Source organism: Syngnathus floridae, chromosome 2 (assembly GCF_059516105.1).
Source record: "Syngnathus floridae isolate MCC-2025c chromosome 2, RoL_Sflo_1.0, whole genome shotgun sequence".
Lineage (NCBI taxonomy): Eukaryota > Metazoa > Chordata > Actinopteri > Syngnathiformes > Syngnathidae > Syngnathus > Syngnathus floridae.
Window position 1 is genome coordinate 25630604 of NC_142414.1, and position 22531 is coordinate 25653134.

Below are 22531 nucleotides of genomic sequence, written 5' to 3' on the forward strand. Positions count from 1 at the left end.
GGGGTGAAAACTGTTCAATAAATCTTTAACAAATAAAGTCGGGATGCTTGTTCTTTTAATTGGAAAACATGCTTATCAAGACAAATATTCCTTCTGACATTTTACATGCCTAAAATAGATTAAATAATAGAATCGAATAGCGTTGTCACTTTAAGATGTAGAACAAAATTTGTCGCCGCTCATTGTGCAAAGTTTGGAGCTGCATAAAGATTGTGGTCATTATTCCTTTCAATATTATGTACAGTACAGCCCAGAAAGTTCTACACTTACTGTGCATTCACATCCGGAGTGGAAGTGGCACTTTTGTGGTTTTCCCAGAACGACGTTGCTCTCTACGCGATTGCAACGGCAAACACGCTGACCACGCAGTACATGGTGCGGCTTTCCCATCTCACTGTGGAGCTACCTGCAAACATACGACGAGTACATTAAACAAAGTCATATAAGTCAGCCTGATTGTCCTCACGTACCGTCCGTGGTTGTGTCCCAGTAGCAGGAGTTTGCTGTGTGGAGTCCAGCACCAGTTTTCTGCATCAGGGAGCATGTAACTATAGACAAAAAAAAATACATATAATTAGGCATGACAGTGACCCTTTTATTTTAGTAATAAAAATGGCATGGGGCAGGGTAGTCACACAGACACAACTGGAAAAAAAAAATCTGAGGATAAAGAATCTATGCTAAAGAGAATTATATTGTCTATATGCTTTGTGGTCATTTGTGTTCTTGTGAGAAGTGTTGGAGCAACATCTTGTATCCCAAAAATGTGCAAATCAATTCATTCAATCATCACAACTTATCATATAAGTCAAGAAACCACTATATTTCCGAATCAAACGTACCGATAAATTTATACTGTTTTCCCAGTTTGACCAGTTGTATGAGGCAGCGCTCTACGATAGCAGAGGTCCATTTGTTAACCAGATTCTGGTTGTAGTCATCACCGCCCACTACAGTTTCAATACACTGAAAGGCCAAGCAGACAGAGAACATGTCAGATGATAGCACGGGATGCATGAGTCAACAGACCAGAACCATGAGAGCTTCTTTGAACGCCTCAGGCTTCATTCCTTTGAAATAAAATGTGGCATTGAGTTAGTTATGGAGGAGGGGAAACTAAAGTCCATTGCTGTGTCATCCCACAAATGTCAAAAATAGTTTCACACAGTAATATACATATTGGAAAATTTCAAAAATATGAAAAGAGATTACCTCTTTGACAATGTTATCAGCTTCTTCAGTATTGAATGAGCCCTGAAAAAGCAGCATATGATGAGTAGTGTAATATTGTACAAAATATTTTTCTATCAAGCAATGGGGTTTGATAAACGCAAATACGGGTAGTTTTTTGAAACAATTATCTGCGATAAACGAGGGATTACTGTATTATTGAAAATTACGCGGCACGAAAAACCATGAAGCGGATCTTAACACTGTAGTAATAGTAGTAGTAACGCTTTGCTATCCATTAGGAACTACGATAAAAGTGTAATAGACTATGTCACGACTCGCAATTTAAATTACATCAAGTACACAGGACTACGAATTTGGAGCCTAGCTAAACTGATATTAGCAAACAAGTATTTTGCTATCCCGCCTTGAATAAAGAAGGAGAAAACGACGAACCTCGTTATGATATTCGTCCATCTTGTCGTTTTTAAGTTTTGGAGTGGTCACAAAAGTGTTTGTTGTTTGTTTACAACAGCAGAAAATGAAGGGGCAAAATAAACTCAAGGCGTAGCTTTCCGCTATAGCTAGTCAACGACGTGCGATTTGAAGAAGACGCCCGATTCACTAGTGACATCTGCTGGTAGGAAGACCGTCTGGTCATGTCAACTTTTAAACCTGTCATGACGTCATAACGACTTTTAAAATATTTGACTTCAGCTGATATAAAAACAACGATTTAACTCTCATTCGGGTGGCGTCATTTGTAGTAGAATATATATTTGCAAATGTAAAAGCCGCCATATTCAAACGAGCCATATTTAAAGGGATAGATAACTTTATTGATCCCTGGGGGGAAATTTAAGATATTTGATCCCGACGTGATTTGAACACGCAACCTTCTGATCTGGAGTCAGACGCGCTACCATTGCGCCACGAGATCCGTGAGATAAGTCAGATAAATTCCAGGACTGTTGTCACAATTTATTAAGCGTACCCTGAAAAATGTCATAGCATCTGTCCATTTGAATGACTGTTGGTATTTATTTGGATTTCTATCAGAATGCTTTTCTGACATTCCCTCTCATCAAATACATTTTCATCACGGAATAAAATGAAAAATGTCATGAAATTCATCAGTGGCCTATGTTGGCATTTATTCAGATTTCTATCAAAACGCTGCGCTGATATCATCTCTCACTGCAAAAAAAAAACATTTCAGCAATTCCACCACATACAGCTCATATTAAAAGTGCAAATGTGCTCCAAAACGTAGAAAAACAAATAATATTCAGTCGGACGAGACAAAGATAGTGTTGAGCTCAGAGGAGGTTGCAGGCTCCAGAGGACGGCCTTCTCGGTGGGTTCCTCTGTGAGTCAGCAGATGATGGAACCCGCGTCTGGGCCTGCTGAGAATTTGAGCTTGACCGTCGCCTGAAGAGCGACAGCTGAAACAGACCACATGAGTAGAAACGGTCCCAATAAGTTAATATTTATATTCTTAAATATCAAAGTAATTAGTGTGTCCCAAAAATTATTTAGTCATCACCTTCATTTTGGAGCCTGATTGGTTCTCGGAGACGACGTCTGCCGTCCCATTGGCTGGTTGAGTGTCACCAAGTGTCGTTTCTTCAGCGGAGGCGTCGTTCCCGTTGACTCCCGGCGTGGTGTTGAGAAACTCCGGTGCTTGGTCGCGTGGTTCCTCAACAGGTTCTTCCGACGGCTCGTCAACATTCCGTAGCGTTTCCTCCCATCTCTGCGCCGGCACGTCATCCTCGCTCCGATCGGACTCCTCTTCTTCCTCTTCCGCACCTTCGCTGTCAGTCTGATCAGATTCGTTGGCGAAATCCTACCAAATGTTGGAGTAAAGAAAGGAGAGCAGTTGAGGAGCATCTGGCTTTCGGTTGAGCTAGCAGGTCGGACGAGGGTTAAGCTACAACATGCAGGAAGGACCATCAGAAGACTCAACTAATGTGAGCGGAACTCAAGAACCAACAGAGGAGCCGTTATCAAGGCCTCTTCAGGAATTGATGGGAAATAACTAGAGGAAAGGATGGAGGTCACTTGAAGGTTGAAGGAAGAAAACGAGTCCCACCTGCTTTCTGAACGTGGCCAATCATCCTGCGGCAACAGCGGCATGTGATTCCAGATTGAATTTTTGCACTACTCAAGTGGCATTTATAAAGTAAGTGAAATAAAAAAAAAAAATCTAAAATTGACATCTGAAATCATTTCATCGCCGTCAAGGTGCTGACCGACATTTACAAATTATATTCGAATTTATTTACTTCAGCGTATCATTTTTTTTCCCTCTCGGCCAATCAGATTTCAGCTTCCGTGTGTTGTCATGCTAATGTAATCTGCCCACCTATTTGTGCAATAAACAATAGTTTTATATTTATTTTAAACCAATTAGATTTCATATTGATGGACGTGCCCTGATTAGATCAAGCACGATTCATAATTACGCGTAAGTTTGACGTTTATTGTAGTTCGACCAATGTTGAGTTGTTTGAAGGCGACAAATTTGAAAAGAAACTTTGAATGCTTTTTCATTTTTCATTCTCAAATATGCAAATTGCCAATAATGCTCATCAGTATTATTGTTGACAATATTTCTTAGCGGTGGTATTAAAAAGTGGATGAGGTCTGCTATTAAAAGAGCATTTATTTGAAAAACAAAAAAAGAAAAACAACCATTTTAGGTGTGTGGAGTCCCAATCAAAGTAGAAGACGAATATTATGTTCTGCTTATTTCAGGTTGAGATACTGCGGAAGAACATCATCCCAGAAGTCTTCGGCCTCTCCGGCTGCCTGACCTTTGACTCCTGACCTCCGTTTTCGCTGACTTTTAGGGCTTGTCTTTTTGACCTCTTCTTCTTCCTCTTCCTCCTCTTCATCTTCATCCTCACTTTCTTGCTCCTCTTCTTCACTCTCATCATCACTCTCCTCCTCCTCCTCCTCCTCTTCCTCATCCTCTTCTTCATTCTCCTCATCCTCACTCTCTTCCTCTTCACTCTCATCCTCTTCCTCATCTCCGCTTTCTTCTTCTTCCTCATCTCCACTTTCTTCTTCTTCCTCCTCCTCCTCTTCCTCGGCCTCCTCCTCATCTTCTGTTTCACTTTCTGCTTCCTCGGTGCTTTCCGCCTCTTCCTCTTCACTTTCCTTCGAATCTTCCTCCTCACCCTCTTCTTCTTCCTCACTTCTATCCTCCTCCTCCTCCTCTTCTTCTTCACCTTCTGATTCTTGCCCTGACTCATCCTCCGCTTCTTCGGTTTCTTCTCCAACAGCCTCGTCTTTGCTCTCTTTTTCCTCATCCTCCGTTTCTTCTTCTTCTTCACCTTCTGATTCTTGCCCTGACTCATCCTCCGCTTCTTCTGTTTCTTCTTCAACAGACTTCTCTTTGCTCTCTTTCCCTTCATCCTCTGTTCCTTTTCCAACTGTCTCTTCTTCTTCCTCCTCCTCATCTTCTTCTTCAACAGCCTTCTCTTTGCTCTCTTTTCCTTCATCCTCTGTTCCTTTTCCAAATGTCTCTTCTTCTTCTTCTTCCTCCTCCTCCTCCTCTTCTTCTGTTTCTCCTTCAACAGCCTTCTCTTTGCTCTCTTTCCCAGCTGTCTCTTCTTCTTCTTCCTCCTCCTCCTCCGCTTCTTCTGTTTCTTCTTCAACAGCCTTCTCTTTGCTCTCTTTTCCTTCAACCTGTGTTTCTTTTCCAGCTGTCTCTTCTTCTTCTTCCTTCTCCTCGTCCTCCTGAGCACTTTCACCTTCTTCTTCCTCATCTGGCTTGAGAGTGTCACCGTCGTCTTTTCCGGCGACTTGCTCAGAAGTTTGACTTGCCTCCTCCTCTTGCTCACTTGCACTTGTTACCTTCCCAACTCGGTCTTCCTCTTCCTCACCTGGACCTGCACTTGTATCTCCGTCCTCCTCCTGCCCGACTGAGTCCTTCACGCTCGGTCTTCCTCGATTGGTGGAAGGACTGCTGCACGGATTGCTATCAGAAAATGTCACTACGTCAGCGCTGACAAGATGGCCGCTGTCAGACGGCGACGGTAAAGTGAAGGCCGCCAGCTCCTGCAGCAACGGAGCAGCAGCAGCTCCAGCCAGAAGATGCAAAGACGACGGCGCTTCTTCGGCGTCTCTGGACTCAGCCTCTTTTTTGTTTCGCTCATTTTTTGATGTTTTCGAATCTTTGGAGCGGATTTTCTTGGACTTTGCTTCCGCCTCAAGGCGCTGTCCTGGGCCCACTTCACATGCGTCACTTAAACTGAAGCGTGAACCCATTTTTTTGACTTGGATTGGTTTTCTGCTGCGTTGTTTTGAAATGGCTTTTTGTTCTGGTTTTTGTTTCTCTTGCTGACTCCTGGCCGTTGCTTTCTTGAACTCTCCCAAGCCCTCCCGAGGCTTCTCAGAAGCCGTCACACGGTTCTCCTTGTTCTCCTTGGTCATCTTTTGAGAGCGAGCGCTTGAGCTCCTCGAGAGCTTTCCGGGCGCCGCTTTGCGAGCAGCCCCGACCTGACGGTTATGTGATAAGGACGTCGAAGAGAACCCGGGCCGCTCCGAGAGCTTTCTATCTTTTAATGGCTCCTCTTTTGGACTCGTTATGGTCTTACCGTGTTTACCCTTCTTCTATCCCGGGAACCAGAGAGAGAAAGAGGATAGAAAAGAGGCATGCATTAGCGAGTGAGGAAACGCAGGACAGAACAATCATAAAACCTGAAGCTACGCGTCGGCTGTTCTCGAGAAGCCGAAACAAAAGAGAAAACCTCAGCAGAACGTACGATGGAGAAGATGTTTTGTACACAAGTGTCATTAGAACACGTGCAAGTTACCTTCTGAAGCGGAGAGAGTGTGAGTGTTTTATCACCAGGATCCATTTTCATCACATGCGTCTGGCGGAAAGCACAAGCCATAAGCGGAAATACGAAAATCTGTCCGCTTGGCGGCTCGGGATTTGGTTCTCTCACCATGTTGAGGAAGTCTGTGGTTTCTCCCAAACCTTTCACACTGTCCGTGTCGCTCAGGCTCTCCACAATGTCGTCAGCCTGGCCTGCAGGCGCTTCTAATAATGCAAATTATTTTTTTTAGTTAGCAAGCAACAACTAGCAACATGCTGGAGGTGGACCAGAAATGAAAAGGTACTTCATGTAATCCCGTCTTTAATTATTAATATTGGATGTCGGTGAAGAAGATGGAGTGAGGTAGATACCCTTGTTGCCATGTCGATGAGCGCTATGGAGCACCTTTCTGTGGGCCAGTTCTGACGAAGGCAGGTTGCTGTGGCTGGAGGCGGGAAGCTGGAGGTGCTCTGATTTCACGTTGGCTGATGTTCCAGACCGGCCGCCAAACTGTTCCGGTGACTGCTCCTTTGACGGTGCCGTTGAGAAATTCAGAACAAGCCCAAGAACTTATAGTACATGTGTCCAACGCACCCTCTCCCTACGGCGGACACGGGCTGGGTTGGAGGTGTCGCCCGTGTCCCCCAGCAGCTCCACGTAGGGCTTCTCCAGGTAGTCCTCAGTCACGTCGTTGTCTTCCAGCAACACCGCGCCGCAACTCGGGTCTCGGGGTCGCGCCAGCACGACCATGTGACAACCGCCGCAAACTGCCTGGAAATTTGTGAGAGCTTTGCGATGGCAACACATGTGTGAAGGAGAGCACGTACTTCCTGGACGTGGCACTTGATGAAGCGAGGACACAGAGTTGGTTTGAACTGGTTGGTGAAGTTTTCTTCTCCTAGGCCCAGTTTGCCGTTTCTGCCGTCACCGAAGGTGTAAAGAAGACCGCTGTCTGAAAATAGAAGCAACCTTGAAAAACACAAGAGAGGCTGGGATGGGAAGATTAAGAATAAATATAAAAATGAAATGCCAAAAAATAAATTCATTTAATTCATAAAAAAGATATGATTGCAGAGCGAGTCTGTAAAAGTGAATTTTAAGTCAACAATTTAACTTTAAAGGGAAACTAATAAAAAAATAAATGTTTAAAACACGGTGTTCTACTTAATATTGTATTATTTTTGAAAATAAAATATAAATAAATAAAATATTTACTTTTTGTAAAATAATTATCAACATTTTTGCCTTTTTTATGACATGTCATTTACCAAAACCGACTTGTTTATGCATTTTCTGCAGTTTTTAAATGAGTGTCCTATTTTTCAATAAAAGGATGCAAATGAAGACATTTTAAGCTCCGAATCAACGATGAATCCACAAAGTAATGAACGAATGATTTGATTATCATCCTAATTAAATACAGCCCGAGTTTCAAATCTTTCAACGTCATTTCAAAGTTTTAGGTTTGGTTCCCATTTAATTCACGCAAAGCTGTCAGTCACCTGTGATGACCGCTGAGTGGTTCTCGCCGCATGCCACTTGACGCACCCGACCTTTCTTAAAGTGCTCGATTTGGCGCGGCAGGCGCAGTTCAAATATGAACGTCCCGTGGCCCAGTTGACCGAACTGCCCCAAGCCAAAGGCATACACGCCATTCTCTGAAAAACAGCAAACAATATTTCATGCTAGCAAAAAGTCTACAAAACCCAAATCTTGGTTTTCTTTACCTGTAACAGCCACGGTGTGTCCGCCACCGCAGGCCACATGAGTGACCGGCTCAGGCATGCTTTTTACGAGCTGGGGGACTCGATGACGAGACAGCTGATCCGTCCCCAGTCCCAGTTTACCGCTGTCGCGTTCCCCGAATGTATACAAAGCTCCGTCCTCTAGCAATCACAAAAAACCATTTCACAAGAACAGCAAAAAAAAAAAAACGATTTTGGGAAATAGCAAATAATGGGCATGACACCGCGTATAGAACATTTGAAGTTTGCATGAGCTAAATTAATAAATCAGGCAGCTCACCTGTCACATAAGCAGAGTGGTAGTATCCACAGGACACCCATGCAATGGGTTGCCCCGCACTGACCTCCTGTGGCAAGCACGCGTAGCTCTCCTTCCCCAGGCCCACTTGACCCTCTGAGTTGTCCCCCCACATGAACAGCTCACCGCTCTCTTGAGATGGGGGGAAAAAAAAAGAACAGCCATCACCATTTACAATTATCTGCTTCTTATTCTCAGCTGTAGCCGCCATCAACAGCTGACGTGTCACCTCAAGTGTCTCACCAGTGAGCGCAGCTGACGTGTTTGAACCGGCAGCAAGCATTTTGATTGGCCCGTAGGAGTCGAAGAACTTCAGTCGCTGAAACGACGTCCGCTCGTTGCAGTCGCCGAGGCCCAGTTGACCTTCGCTGTTGCCGCCCGTGGCGTACACGTTCCCCTGAGCTAGAGAGGAAAGACAAACGTGGGAAAAATGGCCAAAAATTCTCGATGTGATCACGTGATGCTGACCTGTGCAGATGAGCGTATGGTTTCTTCCACAAGCCACGAGCTGGACGTTCTCTGACTTCAGAGCTGAACACAAAACACACGTGAAGTATCACATTGGCTCGGTATGCTCATCACAAATGGATTAAAAGCAAACCTCTGACACAAGTGGGCTTGTTGACGGTCACTTTGGACCCCAGACCGAGCTGTCCCCAATTGTTGCTGCCAAACATGAAGAGTTTGCCATTTTCTGTCAAGACACACAATAATAATAATAAAAAATAAATAAACTAAACAGAGAATACTGCATTGTAAAAGCCACGGCTATTACTACGCACTTACCTGTTATTAAGGCAGTATGTTCATCCCCACAAGCTATTTTTCGAGGAACATCATTTTTCAGCCAAAATTTACTGGGAATGTTGTCAGCAAATTTACTCTTCCCAAAAGTGAAAACTGCTCCCGTTTCTGCAAGACGATAACAGAGGGATTCTTAGCAGGGGGTGTCAAATAAATGAAAGACTAAATGAGCGCCATTTTTTTTTAGTTGTTACACATTGTATTCTATTGTATCTGAATATTAAATGAGCGAATAATTTGCCGTAAAAGGGTTCGTTTAAAGACTTTGTGACTTTAAGGTTGCTTCCAAACGGGAATTTACTCGCTGTATTTTACTATTTGGCCGCTCTATGTACAGCTGAGAGTAATTTGAAGCGAACACGCGTTATAAGAAGTTTTTGATTATTATTATTTACCAGGTATCTCGTCCATCTCCTCCCCTGCCATCTCTGCGGGACTCTAATCCGCTTTACTTGGCCTCTTGGGCGTGTTTACCCCCTTCTTGTTTGCGACCCGCTAACCCGGAAGTAAACACAACATTGCCTTGGCTACAAACACGTGATCCTTAAAGGGACAGTACATATTTTGAACGTCGTGGCCGCGTTAACGCGCGTGTGACGTCACGTTCACTTTAAATTAAGTTTGTGTGGACATAAAAGTTCTTTTTTACAAGCTAAGTGAGGTTCATTTGATTTCATCAACAATCATAATTGGAAAATGCATTTTCCAAAGAGATCACGTGAGAATCTAACTAATTGTTATAATTCACGTGTTGAATTAATTCTATTTTTTTACTCCCCTCTCACAGCTTTCATATCGACTTCATATTTCTTGTTGAAATATCAAAACAGCAAATTTTCTTCAATTTAAAAAAAATATTGATATATGGCAAGTATTTTATGTCTTAAAAAATTAAATATTTGAACAATTTTTACTACACTCTGAAGGAAATCATTTCTTTTTAAAAAGGCATTTTCAGTAGCACTTTGAGATTTTTTTTAAAATGTAAAGTGCATCATAAATATAATTTATTATTATTATTATTATCATAACTACAATGCATTCCGCGACAAAAATGACTTTGACACCACCGTAAAGCTTAAAATGATTTATTGCCAAATATTAAAGTGTGTAGTTGAATAAGGACAGGAACAATGAACCGATTCATTTGACAAACTCCTTGTGAGGTCTTAATTGCAGGTCACCCAGCAACGGACATGTTGGTTCACCTGAGCTGTCGTTATGCAACCTTACAATTGGAGGAGTGCAGGATAAGCATGACATTGCATTTTGAATTATTGTAATTGATTTCACAGCGACTGGACAATTACTACGCCATGCAGTGAAACACATTTAAATATAAAGAATCACAGAATACCTAACAGAGACACAGTTGTTTTTTCAATTAGTACTCTTCTCCCTCTTCCTCTTCTTCATCCCCGATGGTGTCGGTGCCCACCTCCTCGTAGTCCTTCTCCAGGGCCGCCATGTCTTCTCTAGCCTCGGAGAACTCGCCCTCCTCCATTCCCTCGCCGACGTACCAGTGCACAAAAGCCCTCTTGGCGTACATCAGGTCAAACTTGTGGTCCAGTCGGGCCCATGCCTCGGCGATGGCCGTGGTGTTGCTCAGCATGCACACGGCTCTCTGGACCTTGGCGAGATCTCCCCCGGGAACTACAGTCGGGGGTTGGTAGTTGATACCCACCTTGAAGCCGGTGGGGCACCAGTCCACAAATTGGATGGTGCGCTTGGTTTTAATGGTGGCGATGGCGGAGTTGACATCTTTGGGCACCACGTCTCCACGGTACAGCAGACAGCACGCCATGTACTTGCCGTGGCGAGGGTCGCATTTCACCATCTGATTGGCTGGCTCGAAACAAGCGTTGGTGATCTCGGCGACGGACAGCTGCTCGTGGTAGGCCTTCTCTGCCGAGATGACGGGGGCGTAGGTCGCCAGGGGGAAGTGGATGCGCGGGTAGGGCACCAGGTTGGTCTGAAACTCTGTCAGGTCAACATTCAGAGCGCCGTCGAAACGCAACGAGGCGGTGATGGAGGAGACAATCTGACCAATCAACCTGTTGAGGTTGGTGTAGGTGGGACGCTCGATGTCCAGGTTCCTCCGACAGATATCGTAGATGGCCTCGTTGTCCACCATGAAAGCGCAGTCCGAGTGTTCCAAGGTGGTGTGCGTGGTCAGAATGGAGTTGTACGGCTCCACCACAGCAGTTGACACCTGAGGAGCCGGATAGATGGCGAACTCCAGTTTGGACTTCTTGCCGTAGTCCACTGAGAGACGTTCCATCAATAGAGACGTGAAGCCTGAACCAGTTCCTCCTCCAAAGGAGTGGAAGATCAGAAAACCTTGCAGTCCGGTGCATTGGTCCGCCTGCCAGGGTGAAGAAGGTCATGAGGCAGAAAACACGGTTAGATCCGATGAAGCTCACCAGTTTTCGAACCCTGTCCAGAACCAGGTCAATGATCTCCTTGCCAATGGTGTAGTGACCACGAGCGTAGTTGTTGGCTGCATCTTCCTTTCCTGTGATCAGCTGCTCAGGATGAAAGAGCTGACGATACGTTCCCGTACGCACTTCATCTACAGAAGCATATTGTTTTGCAAAATTTTAAAAGATGGAAGGGTTTGTTATATCAGCAAACTGCTGGTTTCTCACCAATGACCGTGGGCTCCAGGTCCACAAAGACTGCCCTGGGAACGTGTTTGCCAGCGCCGGTCTCGCTGAAGAACGTATTGAAGGAGTCATCTCCACCTCCGATGGTCTTATCACTGGGCATCTGCCCATCCGGCTGGATGCCGTGCTCCAGACAATACAGCTCCCAACATGCATTGCCAATCTGGGCACCAGCCTGGCCAACGTGGACGGAGATACATTCACGCTGCAAAAAGAATGTCGAAAAAGGTCAAGGTCATTTTGTCCTAGGAACGCAATTTGAGAATATCGAATCGGGAGATGTTTGTGTTGACCTCACCATGACTCCTGAAGAGATCTTGTTCACCTGAGACGAGAGCTCGGGGATGTTGTTGCAAGCAAAAGCGGGACGCTGTTTTATAGTCCGCTATCGCCTGGCAACAAGCAGCCATGTTGTGGCAACCGAAGGGAGCTGCGGAAGCAAACACGATTGGAGGAGGAGACCAGAAAAGCTCACACAATTCTGACCTCTTGACAATGGTTGTTGTTAGTAACCAGCAACGAGCTGTGCGGTGAAATGCGACACGGAACTGCTGCCGCGTCTTCTTAGGTTTCACATCTGCCTTAGAATTCAAGTACTGGTTCAAATACTCGTCCAAGAAGCGATTCAAAGATTTAAGATAGAAGTCCCAACTGAAGCCAAAGAAAAAAAAAAAAATCTGACTTGTAAGAATGTTTTTTACTCTCACAATACCCATTGTGATAAAAACTAAAATAACATAACAAATAAAAACAAAATTTTCCTTCTTTGATTCACATTCTTACAAGAGTGATCTTATGTCAATAGTTTTTTTTTTTGTTATTTCAAACAGTTCTTTTTGTCAGACAAGGAAACATTTTAACCGACTCTCACAATACCCACTGTGATAAAAACTAAAATAACATAATAAAAAAAAATAAAAAATCCCTTTTTGATTCACATTCTCACAGTAGTGATCTTATGTTAATATGTTTTTTTTTTATTTCAAACAGTTCATTTAGTCAAGACAAATTTTAACCGACTCTCACAATACCCATTCTGATAAAAACTAAAATAACAAATAAAAACAAAATTTTCCCTCTTTGATTCACATTCATACAGTAGTGATCTTATGTTAATATGTTTTTTTTTTGTTATTTCAAACAGTTCTTTTCGTCAGACAAATTTTAACCAACTCTCAAATGTTTCGGCTACTTCCTGTAGCCTTCCTTAGAAGCGTCACAAGATGGTTGTTGTCTTGTGACGCTTCTGAGGAAGGCCCAAACATGTAAAGTAGTTAAAAACTTTTCCCTATCAGACTAAAAGACCCGTTTAAAATAGTAAATTAAAGAATCCAGTATGAACCTTCACAAACAATCAGAAATGTTGTTAAAGCGCAAGCTAGCATTAGCTAGCTGTGTTTTGTCAGATTACAGAGATTTTTGAACATCACGTTGTTCGTGGCTTTTAGGCCGTTACAAGACCACAACTCATGATCTCAATCGATCAAGATCTCAACTGTGGTTGACTTTACCGCTCTCAGATTACGATTGAGAAAAATAGGGTTGAATTTCACAACGGACTTGATGAGAGCGCCACTTCCATATTGGGTGACACAGTTTAACACTCGCTCTTATTGGCACCTCAAAGTCCTAAAGTAAACAGATCATGTTCACCGGAAGTAGAAGATGTTTGCTTTAGTGCCAATTGGGATATTTGACTTGACTCGTGCCTTCCGAGGTCGCCTAGTAACAGGCGCCATTTGGCTAGCCTGGTTACTTTTTGTTGATTTACACAGTGCAGGGATGAGGAACCCTGGTCCCACAAGATCCGGACCAGGGAGACTTGGAACGAAATCTAACATATTCAACTTGATTTTGTTTTGCGTTACTCGACACCCCTTTAGTCAATTTTCCATACCATTTGTAATAATCACTCGACACGACGGGACAGGCTTCATCAATCTTTAATGATAATCAGACTAATGGAGGTTTTCCACCTGACTGAACATTGGCCAAAAACGTATGTGTCCTTCAAAAAAAAGAAAAGATAATACATGAAAGCGGCAATACTGACATCAAACCAAAAGATGAAATATCAAAAGTTGGAGATTTTCTTTTTTCTATTATTCAGTGAAATCCACAAGTGGCCTCCGTACGAGCTTTAATTTTTACGCGACGTTCACGGACACACTCAATGACTTGCCGTCTTGTTACCAATATTTATGTTCGACACAAATGATGATAAAATACAAAGAATAGGAACTTCCGTGTTTCAAGACTTTCATATCAGATGCGTTCAGTTGGCTTGAATCTTGAACGAGTTCTTCGGACCCCATTTTCTGACTCACAAATTTTCCTAATTGATGTTTTAATTCCAAATAGTGAGCAAAGGAGGAATTTCAAAGCTTCTGCGTGAAATTCTCAGGGAAGACACCTTTGGCTGAAATATCTTGGTTTTGAATCCAAAGCGATTCCTGCACGCCCATGAGCCAGCCGTCGTCCTACGAACATCAACAAATATTAGAACCGCCACGTTCGGATGTCCCGCAAGCCAATCCGGAGTGACATCACTAACTTGCTCGTCCGGGTTGTCGAAAGCTACAACCAGCACGATGTCTCCCACGTTGAGCTCCAGCTCGTCCCCGTCAGTGGCAGCATATTCGTGGATGGCTTTGACCTGGAGCGAGATGTTTGAGTCAGCAGAAAAAAAGTCACGTGATCAATGTGACGGCTCACCTTGTACAGGAAGTCAGGAGGGAGCTTGTAGTCTGAGCTGTTGGATTCAGAAACCTGACAGGAAAGGAAAAGTCATGTGTGCAGGAAAAAAAAAAATTAAAAAATTAAATTTAAAAATATTGCTTGAACCATATTATAGCATATTGGTACCAAGGGATTATGATTTGAAGCTTGGTGATGACAAGATGGCGTCAAAACACTGCTTTTGTCTACATATAACTCAATTCAACATAGTTCCTCAGGATCAAGATGGTGGCTAAGCACTACTTTTGTCCAAATGACACTTCTCAATTCATTTCACCAAGATGTCACAAAAGGGTGCAAAAGCAATATTTTTTTTCACGTTGAAGAAGATGAAGCTGGGAATGCCCGACAGTAAATATGTATGGGACTATTAAATGTGACTTTGGATCCTTGCTGTGTTTTATCCTGAAGTCCAATGTGAAGTGACCCCGTCTCATGAGGTCCTACCTGCACTTGTTCATCATGGGCCCAGCCCCCCTGACCTACGGCGGCGCCATCATAGGACCAAGCGGGGTCAGCGTACAACTCGGCCCCCCGTAGGGGCTGCCTGTCACACTGGGAGCCTCCGTCATTAAAGTCCCATCCACCCTCAACCTGCTCTTGGGGTTCCGCTTCGTCCTTGACAACAGCCTGGTCATGCTACGGGGGTCAAAGGTCGTGGAAGCAAGAGGATGTTGGCGGGAGGTGTTTAGTTGTGATGAGTGTCAACACATGCGGGAAAGGAGAAAGCAACTTTGAATGAGAAGCTTACGTGCCGTTAAAGTCCAAAAGAAGGGAGACCGTTCTTACCCACGAGTCCCAAGATGGCGCCTTCAAGCAGCAGTAAAGACAAATGCATGCATGATCTTAATGAGGCGGTTCGATGACATCACGCTTGCGGAGGATGCTAACAAAATACAAACTCGTCATCACTGTTCTTAAATACAATGTCTATAATATCTTACTTGACTTGAGTATTTATTTATCTTGTTACTTTTGTTCCGCTCTGATGTCAAAATAGTTTATTCAACATGCAACAAATAACAATAATAAATAATAATAATAAATAATAATGTAAACATAATTAAAAGATAATCTGATTCTATAAATAAAATTATACTACTTTAAAACAACGCCTGCAGCACCTCTCCTGTCTTTTTGGCACCTGCTATTCCATCAGTGGCCTGTAGGTGGTCTAAAATTTGCAGTCAGATTCCCTAGAGGTGAAGCAAAGGGGGTGGCCGCGAGGGCTGTGGCCCCTTCTGAAATATGCTTACACCGCCCCTGGCCAGATACTTAACTTTTGGGTATTTTCTGACTTTTCTCGGAATTATTTCTAAAATTATTACTCATCCCCTGTAGAGAGCATATAATAAATCTTTATCAGCATTCTCTGAAGAATTTTTGGTGTTTGTAAAATATTATTTTTGTTTTCCCTCAAGGAAAACATCCTAGCTTTGCCATTGCAAAAGAGTTTGCAAAAAAGAGCTCATTTCACATTGGCATCGTTTAATTCCTTCATGTTCCTCAGTGACCTAAACCTACCTGGAGAACTGGACATGTGATGGGCTGTATAACATCCCAATCCAGCAGGTTGACCCATGCAGAGGGCTCACACCGCTTTACACACACGCATGGACACATACGGGGGTGCACACAAGGGTTAGGGTGGGATACTAAACATCTGGCACACTACGTGGGTTCCGTCCAAGCGTCTGACCTGTGTCGTTGTAGACTCTGTGTTAATGTCAGACGTGTTGTCGACAAGCGGCTCGTCATGCTGCTGAGGCCGGCTGGGCAGCGAGCTGGGCCTCTTCCAATCACGAGCACATGCAGAAGCACAAACGTCAGCACGCATTTTTTGTGGTAGGTTTTAAAGCAACATTAAAAAAAAAAGTTGGGGTCGTCATTCGTCAATGTTAAAAGAAACCATGGGATGCTACACCATGAGGTCCAAGTATAATGAGGATTTTTTTTTTTGTTACCGTCGGTGGCGAGCTGGCTGCTTCGTTGTGGTTGGTTTCCTCGCTGCAAGACACAAAAACGAGAGGAGACCAGTTACACAAAGATATAACACGTACCTACAAAATGACATCACACAAATGAGCACAACCACATCATTGAAGAAGAAAAAAAAAAACACGACTTCTTGGGTAGCTGCAGTCATTTTTCGCAGAGGATAAAGAATATATGCGTATTTTTTGTGTACATTGCACCTCTTCGTTTTCAAATATTTATTTACGTTGTGCGTTAGCATGACGCAAGCACACGTTCAGTCAAGACAAAGTTAATTCCAAGCGTAATTCTTTTATGCTTAGTCCAGCACTTAACTTCAACTGAGTGTCATTCCCAAACACAAATGAAAATGGAGTCAGGCCATGCAGCAAGTTACCTCTTTGCCTGGTCGTCCACCTTACCAGCTGCACCATCATTTCTACAGTAAGGCGTGAGGGACATTACTCTCCGATTCGACACGTTACCGTGATGGCCTCTAAAGTCGGACGGACTTACTTGAGCTGCCTCTGCTCTTCAAGTTTGGTCATGATGTCATTCAGGTTTTGACTCAGCTGAGGGAGAGCAAGGAGGATCATGAAGAGGTTGCGATCAACTCATGGACGGACGGGAAAGTTGGAAACTCACCTTGCTCATTTCTTTGTGGAACTTTTCTTGATGATTCGCCAGATTCTGGAATGTGTTAACATAGACGCCAACACGGCTAACACAAACAAACACACCAGACAAAGTAGTGATTAACTTCCATCTTGTGGCATTTTTTTTTGGTGGCTTTTTGCACAGGTCTCGGTTTCACCTGTCCCACAGCACTGGAAGCTGATCTTGTAATTCCACGTTGAGCTCTTCGAAAATCTTTTGCGAGCGACCCAGCTCTTCCTCGGCCTACATGCACACACAAACGATGATCCAGTGATGCACAAGACTCCATGCATATAATAATAATAATAATAATAATAATAATAATAATAATAATAATAATAATAATAATAATAATAATAATAATAATGCACACAATGCTCCATGCATATAATAATAATAATAATAATAATAATAATAATAATAATAATAATAATAATAATAATAAACAATGATCCAGTGATGCACAAGGCTCCATGCATATAATAAAATAATAATAATAATAATAATAATGCACACAATGCTCCATGCATATAATAATAATAATAATAATAATAATAATAATAATAATAATAATAATGTGTTAAAAATAAAAATGCCCCACCAAATTGGAGCCACTTCAGGCACTTGCACATCAACTCGCAGGCAGTGACATGATGAATTTAGTTTGAATTTAGGGTCAACTTAACTTAACTTAGGGTTAACTTTAACTTCATCACCTGGTTGTAGGAGAGGTTAGTCTGAGCCACCTGGTGGGCTGAGATCAAACCCTGAGCCCAGCTTGGTGCCGCCATCTCCAACAGGGCCGCAGGCTGGCCATGCAACGCACACCATGCAGGTAAAGAGGAGGAAGACGGATGGGGGGGTCAAGGGTTAAGAGGAGCGGAAGTGAGTAGGGTGACGACGGGCAGGAGGAAGACAGAAACCGACAAAAAGTAAATCTTTCCAAACAACTGCAATCGTGTTAGTGAGCTTTTTGATAACACTAAAGAAGTAACAAAGCAACATTTCACAAGCAGCCAACCCTGGAGAATTTCATGATTTATTTCTGTCTCTGATTTTAGCAATTTATCTCTCAAAGACAAAAAATCTGAGGGAGCTTCTGGAGGTCATCCCAGCTGGATGTATTAGGAGACAAAAACCTTTCAGTAAAACCACAACATGCTAACGTAGTTACCTTAGCGATCTTGGCCTCATCCTTTTTCTTGCCTTTCTGTAAGGACGCAAAGTGGTGCCTAGCGCTGTCAAAGTCCACCATCTTGCGGTCTCGCTTTGCAATGCGAGCCTGAAGGGGGCGCAGGTGAGTTGGTGAGTGAAGTCACCACCAGGATTATTATTTTCAGTTCTGTACCGTATTTATATTAACAGAAAAAGTTGTAATATTGTCACATTTAGACTTTTAAATACCTTGATATCTGGGAACTGAGCCAGGTATGAATCAACGGAGAGCATCGAGTTGTCTGTGATGTTCTGATGAAAGTCCAACCACAGAGTGTCTGTGTCCTACAAAACACACACACGAGACATTATTTTGATATTCTCCTTTAAACTTCTACAAACAAGTGTCTTTGTTTCCTGGTGGTTTATTCGGATCGAAATTCTGGTTACTACATTCTGAACCCATCTACGTTTTACCTCCAAGTTATTGTCCAACTCCTTCTCTATCATCTCCTTCAGCAGGAAGGATACGAGCATGCGGTTAAAGCAAAGAAAGTGACAACAGAGTGAAATAAAAGTGAGAAAAAGGCGGGGAAGATTGGCTTAGGAGGGCGGCTCAGGTCAAAGGTCAGGATTCTCACCTCCACCATGGCGTCCATCTCTTCTTTGCCGAACCACTCGGGCTCGTACATGTCGGCCAGGCAGTCCTGCAGCCTTCGCGACGCCTCGTGCAAAGCTGAAAAATGTCAGAACAGGTGGCAGACTCATGAACTAAAGTGTGTTGTTCTTTCACTTATCATAAGCTTGTTTAGGGCTAACATGATAGCAAGCTAACGTGTGTTAGCTAACTTCGCTATTACCCAACATTAGTTGCGAATCTTTATTCAATCAACACCTCTTACTTTTTTTTTAACAAAACAAACTATCAATACACCTTCACTTAAAAAAACAAAAGCTTGAAAATTCTTATTTAGGGCTAACATAACAGCCAAGCTAACATGTGCTAGCTAACTTCACTATTACCCAACATTAGATCTTTATTCAGTTCACGCCATTTACTTTTTTTTTTTTAAACAAAACAAACAATCAATACACCCTCACTTAAAAACATATCAGGAGTTTTTGGTGAGGAATTAGCATTTGAACATGATTAAAAGCTCCAAAAGTGGATTGATGGCTCCTTTATAGCAAACTTAAAAAGACTTACTCAAGTGATATTCCACTAGGTGACTTTTATTTCTACCATTGTTGTTTTCTATTCAAATACTTTTACCCAAGTATGATATTCCGATAATCGGTCCTGTCCAATAATCAACAGATACTCTGGCTTACTCTTCACTGCGGTCATGTACGCTTTCAGATCCTTCTGCAGCTTGGTGCCTTCTCCCTGAAAGTGAGAAAGGTCAAAGAGCGACAGAGAAGTGAAACATAAATATGCTATGTATGTTGTTGTGAATAAAAACGTGAGGGTAAGGACCATCTGCTTGTTGAAGTTGGCCACCATTTCCTCAAACACGACATCTCTAGTCTCATCCGCTTTGCCGAGTTTCTGTAAAACCTGAAAAGCACAGCGGCGGAGACAAAATGTTTTAGAATTTGCATTCAGATCAGTTATGGATTTATTCTCTATGAAGGGGTGGCCAGAGCTTGCCCTCTGGCCACCTCATAGCGCCGCCACTGCCTCAGAGCTTTGAGGTAGGCACACAAACCCATATTTGGTTGCTATCAGCTAATTTTGCAATTTTTTTTTCGTTAACCGGGCCACAAGGTTAATGAAAATGTTTTGATAGCATAAATACCTGTTTTGATTAAAAAATATATATATTTTGTGTGCCGGAGCTTTGTTGTTGTATCAAGTTAGTAAAACACATATTGCATACACTATTTGTCAGTACATATCAATTTTTACTTTTTTTTTTGTTTTACTTTTGCACTGATGTATTTTTTACAATTTTTTTTTTTTTGTCTACATATGTCAAGGAATTGAATCGGTCTTTATCGCACCATTTATCGTTCTACTTGAATACAGATTGCGAATCCTTCTGCCACCTCTTGTTGTGCCATACACATGATGCCTTTTTAAAAATCACCTTTGACCTTAAGATAAAGCCAGATGTGGCTGTGTCCACAGTCCCAGCAAGCCACAACGAGCCTGTCAGGGACTTCCCCACAGCCGGCTCATATTTCGTCCTCTTACGCTACCGTGGGGATTAACATGAGTACTGCATATCCAATCCAAGGCGCTGAACACCAACATTTTTAAGAGGTGTTTGATTCATAAATGGGTCAATTAATGTCCTGGTTAGATTAAAATTGCCATTCAATAGTCTTTTTAATCATGATTATCACATTTATATTCAGTGAGACCAAAACAGCAGCTAACACCAGTCCGAATCATCAAACAGGAAATGGCCATCGTGTCATCAGCAGGTCACACCAGAAATAAAGCCAGACTGTACGAGTCACAGAAAGACACAAGTATGCCCTTGGAAATGTAAAAGAATAATAAAAATAATAATTTAATAACTGTGCTTCAACCAGAAATTTCACCCAAAAGTCCAATCCACCAAACATTTTTTTGGGAAGCTCAGAAGCAACTAGACAAAGAACTGTTTACACTGCCGATCATCCCTAAGGACAAGCTCGAGTTTTCCAGTGAAGCTAACGAGCAAATTTTGTAAATGTGTCTGTAAGCCGGAGTTTCCGAAGAAAGCCCAGAGAGAACATGCAAACTCCGCACAATGCAGGAAGGTTGGCGCTGGGAGTCAAGCCACCATGCTAGCTCATTCTCGAAAACTAATCATCAGGAGCTCCTGTATGTGCGGGTTCAATGCCTCACGCATGACCGCAATGTGCCCGTGTTCAATTTCACAAGCCAAAAATACACACAGACACTTTGTGGTTATAAGAGAAATGGGGAAGCAGGATTGGGGGGGGGGCTATTAATAGTCGTGCATCTCCCCCCTCGGCCCCCTTTCTGGCACGGAGGCATATTGGGACTCCAGAGGGACAGGTGTGCACGCCAAGCAGGGTGATAGATTCACGTGACTCATCTTGGAGAGGTTGAAAACCAACAAGGCCAAAGACTTCATGTTTTTTCTTTTGGCGAACGCGCAGCCAGGCCGATGAGCAATGAGGGCTTTTGTGTCTGCAAGGCAATGCCAGGCAACAGACAGCTGCAGTCCAAGCCCCCCCCCGACCCACCTACCCAAAACGACAGCCGCCCGCCAACACGGACAAGTCTTTGACCTTCGTCATCACTACCCTAAAAAGCTGCTTTCTCTCATCTTACTAAACATAATTTTATTTTTTTTCCACTTAACACTGTCTTTGTTTTGGAGTTGAAACAAGTCAAGTCATACTTAGCATTTTATATTGTAAAGCCAACCCACTATATCTATCTATCTATCTATCTATCTATCTATCTATCTATCTATCTATCTATCTATCTATCTATCTATCTATCTATCTATCTATCTATCTATCTATCTATCTATCTATCTATCTATCTATCGCTAGCTGTCTAGCTAGCTAGTTAGCTACCAACTACTGCTTTGATTTATACATTTGAAGGTTTAAGGCATTTTAAGGGTACTGCCCCATCTTCAACGTTTCTCATTTTCCACAGATTTTTTTTTCTTAAATTGTGGTTAATATTTGTCAGCTATAAGCATGTGAAGCCCTCTGAATTTTTTCTGAGCTGCTTTATCTAAATAAATTTGACTTAAATTGACATCAAATTTGTCTTTTTCCTTGTTTCCTCACTCATCTCCTTAGTGTTAAGTAGTAGCACGTGTCTCCCTCTACTGGACAGAAGCAACACTGCAGCACTTTGAGGGTCTTTTTTTTTTTTTTCCATAAGGGGTTACAAGGAATAAAATTAAAGTGCACAAATGCACACAAATGCGTTTTTAAAAATAACCAATGAGTAGACTGATTTGATGCACGTGATTAACCTGACTAATTTAAATTGAATATTTGAAATTAGGCCGGAGGGGGGGTGTCATGTCAAATGAGTGAAAGCTTGTTGTTTTTTTGTCATACCTTCTCTTGCGCTCTGCTCAACCTCTTCTGGACCGTGCTAGCCAGTTTCCCAGCGGTGACCCCCTTCCCACTGTTCCCAGTCTCGGCCATGACTCTTTGCGTTCTGGGCTGAGGCGGTACCAAGTCAGTACCGAGCGACAAGTGTCTCCCGTAGATACAAAGTGTGCGTAAAAGCAACCGGACGCCAATTTAGCTCGTTGCGCGTAACTTTAATCCCGTTGGATCTTCTTAAAGGAGCAGCGTGTTACTTAATCCGGATTTTGTGCAAATCCACTCGAACAGTGGAGATAAAGTGGTCGCGGAACCGAACAGAGCGCTTCTGCTCTGCTAATTCATGAAGACTTGCACTCTAAATGTGGACCTATTGGGTTTCCTCCTCATCTTGCTCTTAAAGGCGTAGCACTGTTGGTATTATTAGGCGACACCTGGCGTGAGCGGCTTTCCGATCCG

The 22531-nt window shown here is 42.9% G+C and overlaps 4 protein-coding genes and 1 non-coding gene across 13 annotated transcripts; all 5 read right to left on the reverse strand.

Annotated features, from left to right (window-relative positions):
• Positions 1-38: 38 nt before the first annotated feature.
• Positions 39-1795, reverse strand: LOC148402806 (dynein light chain Tctex-type 3-like). The gene is made up of 5 exons (XM_088365279.1): positions 1627-1795; positions 1213-1254; positions 843-966; positions 471-548; positions 39-406 (listed from the first exon to the last, which is right to left on the reverse strand). The coding sequence occupies exons 1-5, from the start codon at positions 1645-1647 to the stop codon at positions 333-335; spliced, it is 339 nt and encodes a 112-aa protein (XP_088221405.1). The 5' UTR covers positions 1648-1795; the 3' UTR covers positions 39-332.
• Positions 1796-2038: 243 nt separating this feature from the next.
• On the reverse strand, positions 2039-2110 carry trnaw-cca (transfer RNA tryptophan (anticodon CCA)). Its single transcript has one exon. It is a non-coding gene; the product is annotated as a tRNA-Trp (tRNA).
• A 1707-nt stretch (positions 2111-3817) lies between these two features.
• On the reverse strand, positions 3818-9368 carry rpgrb (retinitis pigmentosa GTPase regulator b). Of its 2 annotated transcripts, none has more exons than XM_088362745.1 (14): positions 9242-9368; positions 8829-8954; positions 8644-8736; positions 8511-8573; positions 8286-8444; positions 8025-8174; positions 7727-7885; positions 7502-7657; positions 6827-6951; positions 6594-6770; positions 6371-6527; positions 6129-6223; positions 5994-6053; positions 3818-5787 (listed from the first exon to the last, which is right to left on the reverse strand). In XM_088362745.1, exons 1-14 carry the CDS (start codon positions 9270-9272, stop codon positions 3919-3921), a joined length of 3420 nt encoding a protein of 1139 aa, XP_088218871.1. In that variant the 5' UTR covers positions 9273-9368; the 3' UTR covers positions 3818-3918. The 2 variants fall into 2 exon arrangements, with proteins under 2 accessions (XP_088218871.1, XP_088218862.1); XM_088362736.1 differs by having other exon boundaries at positions 3818-5790.
• A 550-nt stretch (positions 9369-9918) lies between these two features.
• On the reverse strand, positions 9919-12171 carry LOC148402809 (tubulin alpha-1A chain-like). The gene is made up of 4 exons (XM_088362819.1): positions 11811-12171; positions 11495-11717; positions 11270-11418; positions 9919-11211 (listed from the first exon to the last, which is right to left on the reverse strand). Exons 1-4 carry the CDS (start codon positions 11811-11813, stop codon positions 10231-10233), a joined length of 1356 nt encoding a protein of 451 aa, XP_088218945.1. The 5' UTR covers positions 11814-12171; the 3' UTR covers positions 9919-10230.
• A 1268-nt stretch (positions 12172-13439) lies between these two features.
• On the reverse strand, positions 13440-22482 carry bin1b (bridging integrator 1b). Of its 8 annotated transcripts, XM_088362753.1 has the most exons (20): positions 22082-22482; positions 19515-19595; positions 19370-19424; positions 18679-18773; positions 18515-18550; positions 18287-18382; positions 18057-18164; positions 17599-17691; positions 17040-17125; positions 16871-16946; positions 16742-16797; positions 16623-16664; positions 16216-16258; positions 15951-16043; positions 15776-15850; positions 15041-15061; positions 14699-14890; positions 14228-14281; positions 14067-14168; positions 13440-13992 (listed from the first exon to the last, which is right to left on the reverse strand). In XM_088362753.1, exons 1-20 carry the CDS (start codon positions 22169-22171, stop codon positions 13891-13893), a joined length of 1596 nt encoding a protein of 531 aa, XP_088218879.1. In that variant the 5' UTR covers positions 22172-22482; the 3' UTR covers positions 13440-13890. The 8 variants fall into 8 exon arrangements, with proteins under 8 accessions (XP_088218879.1, XP_088218898.1, XP_088218908.1 ...); XM_088362772.1 differs by lacking the exon at positions 16623-16664; XM_088362782.1 differs by lacking the exon at positions 15776-15850.
• Between the last annotated feature and the right edge of the window lie 49 nt (positions 22483-22531).

What these genes read in the sequence shown, in the direction of transcription:
- LOC148402806 (XM_088365279.1), bottom strand. Translation starts at nt 1,647, where the DNA reads ATGGACGAATATCATAACGAG. An exon ending in TGGACGAATATCATAACGAG is followed by an intron (nt 1,255 to 1,626) that starts GTTCGTCGTTTT and finishes CTGCTTTTTCAG; the next exon opens with GGCTCATTCAATACTGAAGA. An exon ending in AAAACAGTATAAATTTATCG is followed by an intron (nt 549 to 842) that starts GTACGTTTGATT and finishes TTTTGTCTATAG; the next exon opens with TTACATGCTCCCTGATGCAG.
- rpgrb (XM_088362736.1), bottom strand. Translation starts at nt 9,272, where the DNA reads ATGGCAGGGGAGGAGATGGACGAGATACCTG. An exon ending in GGAGATGGACGAGATACCTG is followed by an intron (nt 8,955 to 9,241) that starts GTAAATAATAAT and finishes ATCGTCTTGCAG; the next exon opens with AAACGGGAGCAGTTTTCACT. An exon ending in CACGTCAGCTGCGCTCACTG is followed by an intron (nt 8,175 to 8,285) that starts GTGAGACACTTG and finishes CCCCATCTCAAG; the next exon opens with AGAGCGGTGAGCTGTTCATG.
- LOC148402809 (XM_088362819.1), bottom strand. An exon ending in CCTGGAGCCCACGGTCATTG is followed by an intron (nt 11,419 to 11,494) that starts GTGAGAAACCAG and finishes ATGCTTCTGTAG; the next exon opens with ATGAAGTGCGTACGGGAACG. An exon ending in TGGACAGGGTTCGAAAACTG is followed by an intron (nt 11,212 to 11,269) that starts GTGAGCTTCATC and finishes TCACCCTGGCAG; the next exon opens with GCGGACCAATGCACCGGACT.
- bin1b (XM_088362753.1), bottom strand. Translation starts at nt 22,171, where the DNA reads ATGGCCGAGACTGGGAACAGTGGGAAGGGGGTCACCGCTGGGAAACTG. An exon ending in AGTTGGACAATAACTTGGAG is followed by an intron (nt 18,383 to 18,514) that starts GTAAAACGTAGA and finishes TGTGTTTTGTAG; the next exon opens with GACACAGACACTCTGTGGTT. An exon ending in CAGCCAGCTCGCCACCGACG is followed by an intron (nt 16,044 to 16,215) that starts GTAACAAAAAAA and finishes CGTGATTGGAAG; the next exon opens with AGGCCCAGCTCGCTGCCCAG.